The sequence below is a fragment of the Enhydra lutris genome, unplaced genomic scaffold (assembly GCF_002288905.1).
Source record: "Enhydra lutris kenyoni isolate GAN:26980312 unplaced genomic scaffold, ASM228890v2 scaffoldscaffold5, whole genome shotgun sequence".
Lineage (NCBI taxonomy): Eukaryota > Metazoa > Chordata > Mammalia > Carnivora > Mustelidae > Enhydra > Enhydra lutris.
In genome coordinates this window covers 2,383,302-2,389,068 of record NW_019154089.1, presented here as the reverse complement: position 1 = coordinate 2,389,068, position 5,767 = coordinate 2,383,302, and the positions used below count along the sequence as shown (strand labels likewise).

The 5,767-nt window shown below is 55.4% G+C and overlaps 1 protein-coding gene and 1 long non-coding RNA gene across 2 annotated transcripts; one reads left to right on the top strand and one right to left on the bottom strand.

Moving 5' to 3' along the window:
* The first annotated feature begins 470 nt into the window (after nucleotides 1-470).
* On the top strand, nucleotides 471-4,307 carry LOC111140945 (early growth response 1). The gene is made up of 2 exons (XM_022493216.1): nucleotides 471-1,037; nucleotides 1,743-4,307. The coding sequence occupies exons 1-2, from the start codon at nucleotides 734-736 to the stop codon at nucleotides 3,068-3,070; spliced, it is 1,632 nt and encodes a 543-aa protein (XP_022348924.1). The 5' UTR covers nucleotides 471-733; the 3' UTR covers nucleotides 3,071-4,307.
* On the bottom strand, nucleotides 1,045-4,325 carry LOC111140946. The gene is made up of 3 exons (XR_002640175.1): nucleotides 3,736-4,325; nucleotides 2,100-3,671; nucleotides 1,045-1,944 (listed from the first exon to the last, which is right to left on the bottom strand). It is a non-coding gene; the product is annotated as an uncharacterized LOC111140946 (long non-coding RNA).
* Between the last annotated feature and the right edge of the window lie 1,442 nt (nucleotides 4,326-5,767).

The window sequence follows — 5,767 nt, the reverse complement described above, 5'->3', positions numbered from 1 at the left end:
AGCAAGCAACGACCCGGAAATGCCATATAAGGAGCAGGAAGGATCCCCCGCCGGAACAACCCTTATTTGGGCAGCACCTTATTTGGAACGGCCTGATATGGCCCGGCCGCTTCCGGCTCCGGGAGGAGGGAAGAAGGCGGAGGGAAGAGGCGGGGGTAACGCTGGGAACTCCGGAGCAGCCTGGGTCCGGGAGTCCTCAGCTGAGGCTTGGGTCCTAAGCTCTCTCGAGGCCTGGGCGCCCAGGGTGCGGGAGTCGGCTCGGGGGCCAGAGTGCTGGACGGCGGTGCCCACGGCTCTGGGATAGGGGGCTTCACGTCACTCCGGGTCCTCCCGGCCGGTCTTGCCATATTAGGGCTTCCTGCTTCCCATATATGGCCATGTACGTCACGACGGAGGCTGGCCCGTGGCGTTCCAGACCCTTCAAATAGAGGCGGATCCGGGGAGTCGCGAGAGATCCCAGCGCGCACAACTTGGGGAGCCGCCGCCGCCAGCTACCGTCGCCGCCAGCTTCCGCCGCCGCAGGACCGGCCCCTGCCCCAGCCTCGGTAGCAGCGCAGCGTCCACACCGGCCCGCGGCGAGGGCGAGCCTGGAGGCCCCACCTGCTCTCGCCACAGTGTCCCCCGCGTCCCGCATGTGACCCGGCCAGGCCCCCCGAGAGTGTGTCCCCCGCAGCCACGGCTCCGGGCTGCGCCCGCCCGCCCCAACACCAGCTCTCCAGCCCGCCCGTCCGGGATGGCCGCAGCCAAGGCCGAGATGCAGCTGATGTCCCCGCTGCAGATCTCCGACCCGTTCGGCTCCTTTCCTCACTCGCCCACCATGGACAACTACCCCAAGCTGGAGGAGATGATGCTGCTGAGCAACGGGGCTCCCCAGTTCCTCGGTACCGCCGGGGCCTCGGAGGGCAGCGGCGGTAACAACAGCAGCAGCAGCAGCGGGGGCAGTGGAGGTGGAGGGGGCGGCAGCAGCGGTAGCAGCAGCGGCGCCTTCAACCCTCAGGGGGAGGCGGGCGAGCAACCCTACGAGCACCTGACCGCAGGTAAGCGGTGGCCTACGCCGAGGATTAGCCCCTTCGCCACCATCCTGGCGAGCAGTCCTTCCCCACCGCCTTGCAGCGCCCTCTTCACCGCAGCAGCAGTGTTCTGGACCTCAGGGATGCAAGTGGGATTTCCCTTCCCTTCCTCAGGGTCATGTGTTAGAGGGATGCCTAGGGACATCCACCCTCACCCTCACCCGCCTGGTCCCTAGCGGTGCGCAGAGGAGCTAGCTTCTGTTTTGGATGGAGAGCTCGGGCTGCGTGGGTGGGTGGAGAGGGGGGAGGGCTTGTTTTGAAAAGCAGAGCTGCGCCCCCCTTTCTCCAGACAGGCTTGCTTTGCCAGCCGCCTGTCCCCAAGGAAGGGCCGCGATCCATGCCCAGGGATGTCCAGGCAGCTGGGGGTAGGGGGCGCGCACTAGCCGCGGTGAAAGGGGTGCTGGCGGGAATCCTTCCGTGGCGCAGCCGCCGCTGCAGAGAGCTGGGAGCTGCAGTGGAGGGGGATTCTCCGTATTTGCGTCAGCTGTTGTTGAAATGGGCTCTGCCGCTGGAGCGGGTCCAGGAACATTGCAATCTGCTGCTATCAATTATTAACCAGCTCAGGAGTCAATGGTAGCCAGCCCAACCTCTTGCCTGGCAGCTCTGGTCCTTCTCGTCCTCCAGTGATTGCTCTCCAGTAACCAGGCCTCCCCCTTCTCTCTTTCCTGCCAGAGTCTTTTCCTGATATCTCTCTGAATAACGAGAAGGTTCTGGTGGAGACAAGTTACCCCAGCCAAACCACCCGGCTGCCCCCCATCACCTATACTGGCCGCTTCTCTCTGGAGCCTGCACCCAACAGTGGCAACACCTTGTGGCCTGAGCCCCTCTTCAGCCTGGTCAGCGGCCTCGTGAGCATGACCAACCCACCGGCCACCTCATCTTCAGCATCATCTCCGGCAGCGTCCTCCTCCTCCTCCGCCTCTCAGAGCCCACCCCTGAGTTGTGCAGTCCAGTCCAGTGACAGCAGCCCCATTTACTCAGCGGCACCAACGTTCCCCACACCTAACACTGACATCTTCCCTGAGCCACAAAGCCAGGCCTTTCCCGGCTCTGCGGGCACTTCGCTCCAGTACCCGCCTCCTGCCTACCCTGCTGCCAAGGGTGGCTTCCAAGTCCCCATGATCCCTGACTATCTGTTTCCACAACAGCAGGGGGACCTGGGCCTGGGCACCCCAGACCAGAAGCCCTTCCAGGGCCTGGAGAGCCGTACCCAGCAGCCTTCACTCACTCCACTGTCTACCATCAAGGCCTTTGCCACACAGTCGGGCTCCCAGGACTTGAAGGCCCTCAACACCACCTACCAGTCCCAGCTCATCAAACCCAGCCGCATGCGCAAGTACCCCAACCGGCCCAGCAAGACGCCCCCTCATGAACGCCCGTATGCGTGCCCGGTGGAGTCCTGTGACCGCCGTTTCTCCCGCTCTGATGAGCTCACCCGCCACATTCGCATCCATACCGGCCAGAAGCCCTTCCAGTGTCGCATCTGCATGCGCAACTTTAGCCGCAGTGACCATCTCACCACCCACATCCGCACCCACACAGGCGAGAAGCCCTTCGCCTGCGACATCTGTGGGAGAAAGTTTGCCAGGAGCGATGAACGCAAGAGGCATACCAAGATCCACTTAAGGCAGAAGGACAAAAAAGCAGACAAAGGTGTTGTGGCCTCTTCTGCCGCCACCTCCCTCTCTTCCTACCCCTCCCAGGTGGCTACCTCCTACACGACCCCAGTTACTACCTCTTACCCATCCCCAGCCACCACCTCATATCCATCCCCTGTGCCCACCTCCTACTCCTCTCCCGGGTCATCAACCTACCCATCCCCTGTGCACAGCGGCTTCCCCTCACCCTCAGTGGCCACCACATACTCCTCTGTTCCCCCTGCTTTCCCGGCCCAAGTCAGCAGCTTCCCTTCCTCAGCTGTCACCAACTCCTTCAGCGCCTCCACAGGGCTTTCGGACATGACGACAACCTTTTCTCCCAGGACAATTGAAATTTGCTAAAGGGAAAGGGGAAAGAAGGGAAAGGGGAGAAAAAGAAACACAAGAGACTTAACCTTAACGGCCAGGAGGAGGAGATGGCCACAGGAAGGGGTTCCTCTTAAGTGAAATGGAGGTTCTCAGAGCCAAATCCTCCCCCTCTATTCCACCCCAAGGTTGGCGTGGAAGGTCTGTTGGCCTGCAGTCCTTTCTGCCCACTTGTCCTTCCTCCCCAGTTCCTACGCCCTTTGACTTCAGCTGCCTGAAACAGCCATGTCCAAGTTCTTCACCTCTATCCAAAGAACTTGATTTGCATGGATTTTGGATATATCATTTCAGTATCATCTCCATCGTATGCCTGACCCCCTGCTCCCTTCAATGCTAGAAAATCAAGTTGGCAAAAATGGGGTTTGGGCCTCTCAGAGCCCAGCCCCGCATCCTTGTACAGTGTCTGTGCCATGGATTTTGTTTTTCTTGGGGTACTCTTGATGTGAAGATAATTTGCATATTCTATTGTATTATTTGGAGTTAGGTCCTCACTTTGGGGGGCGGGGGGGAAGAAAAGCCAAGCAAACCAACGGTGATCCTTTATTTTGTGATGATGCTGTGACGATTAAGTTTGAAGCTTTTTTTGAAACAGCAGTCCTTGGTATTAATCAGAGCATGTGTCAGAGTGACGTTCCGTTAACCTTTTTGTAAATATTGCCCGACTGTACTCTCACATGTGACAAAATATGGTTTGGTTTTTCTTCCTTTTTTTGAAAGTGTTCCTTCCTTTTCGTCCTTTTGGTTTAAAAAGTTTCACGTCTTGGTGCCTTTTGTGTGATGCGCCTTGCTGACAGCCTGACATGTGCAATTGTGAGGGATGTGCTTACCTCTAGCCTTAAGGGGGGCAGGGAGTGATGATTCGGGGGAGGCTTTGGGAGCAAAATAAGGAAGAGGGCTGAGCTAAGCCTCGGTCCTCCAGAATGTAAGAAAACAAAATCTAAAACAAAATCTGAACTCTCAAAAGTCTATTTTTTTAACTGAAGATGTAAATTTATAAATATATTCAGGAGTTGGAATGTTGTAGTTACCTACTGAGTAGGCGGCGATTTTTGTATGTTATGAACATGCAGTTCATTATTTTGTGGTTTTATTTTACTTTGTACTTGTGTTTGCTTAAACAAAGTGACTGGCTTATAAACACATTGAATGCGCTTTATTGCCCATGGGATATGTGGTGTATATCCTTCAGAAAAATTAAAAGGAAAATAAAATAGCTGCGGTTGGGTGCGTGTTTCCTGGGTTGGGGTGGGGGCCCTTTTGCTCTTTTTTTTTTTAATTTATTTATTGAGCAAGGAAGAAGAGAGAGCGTGGGGGGAGGGGCAGGGAAAGAGTTTTTTTAAAGATTTTATTTATTTATTTGACAGAGACTCCGAGGAAGCACAAGGCGGGGGTGGGAAGTAAGAAAGGGAGAAGCAGGCTTCCTGCTGAGCGGAGCCCGATGCGATGGCGAGCTCAGGGCCCCACGTTAACGACTGAGCCACCCAGGCACCCCAGGGAAGGTGAGTCTTAAGCAGAGCCCCCTGGGAGGCTCCACGTGGGGCTGGAGCCACGATTTGAGTTGGGGCTCCATCTCACCATGGGAGGTCAGGACCTAAGCTGAAATGGACATTCAGTCGCTTTGCCGACTGTGCCCGCAGGACCCCGCTTTTTCCATCTTTATTGAAGGCTTTGAAGGGCTTTTACTGAGAAAGGGAAATTCCTTTTTTTTTTTAAATTTATTTTTTAAGATCTTATTTTTAAGTAATCTCTGTACCCAATATGGGGCTTGAACTCACAACCAGAAGATCCAGGAGTCACATGCTCTACTGACTGAGCCAACCAGGCACCCCCATTCAGAGTCATGCCTGCTGTGTGTCACTTGAGTGAATTCTTTGAGAACTGTGTCTGGGTCTCTTCTTGATACTGGGCCTCCATCAGGGTGGATTGCAGCCTTATCTCGGTTAATTAAAGCTAACGAAGGCCAGAGGCAGAAGTGGAACAGGAGTGCCCAGGGCCAGTGCTATTCTCTTAGCCCCAAATGTTTGGCTGGCCCTGCCCCTCCTTCTCTACCCAGGGCTGGAGAAAGCCATGTTCTTGGGAATCCCTGCTATATATACTTAGGGGAGATGAAGGATGGGCACAAGGGCTTTGGGAAATAGTAACAAGGCTAGAGCTGACTCAGCCTCTCCTCCCCATCTTCCATGGCCCCAGAAACCTGAGGGAGTCGAAGAAGCCTAGAAGAGGTGAGGGCCAGTTCTCAAATCAAGAATCCTTCCAGGAAGAAATCTCATTGCGTGCCAGCTGGAGCTGTGATCCTTGGCAGCTTCCAGGAATACAGGGCAGAGTGGGCAGGAGGTTGGCTTGGTATTTAAGGTTCCCATCCAGACCAAGTTTGTCCCCATTGTGTAGGAGGCCTGAGGTGCTAGGTTCCCCAGCCCCAGCTCCCTGATGGTGCATACTCATGGCTGGAGCAGTTCAGAGGGGCTTATTAGCATCTGTCTGCTCTGTGAGAGGCCTTGAGCTGGTCACAACAATGCAGATTGTTGGTTGAGGAGACAGAGACATAAGCCAAAAATTGTAACATGGTGTTATGTTATATAATGTGGACAAGTGTAGGACTCTATGAGAGATGGACAAGGACACCCAACCCGCTTAAAAGTTTAGGAAAAGTGGAAAAACTGAATTGGGAAGGGT

Coding starts and splice junctions, on each gene's coding strand:
- LOC111140945 (XM_022493216.1), top strand. CDS start 734: ATGGCCGCAGCCAAGGCCGAGATGCAGCTGATGTCCCCGCTGCAGATC. Junction 1,038..1,742: donor CTACGAGCACCTGACCGCAG/GTAAGCGGTGGC, acceptor CTTTCCTGCCAG/AGTCTTTTCCTGATATCTCT.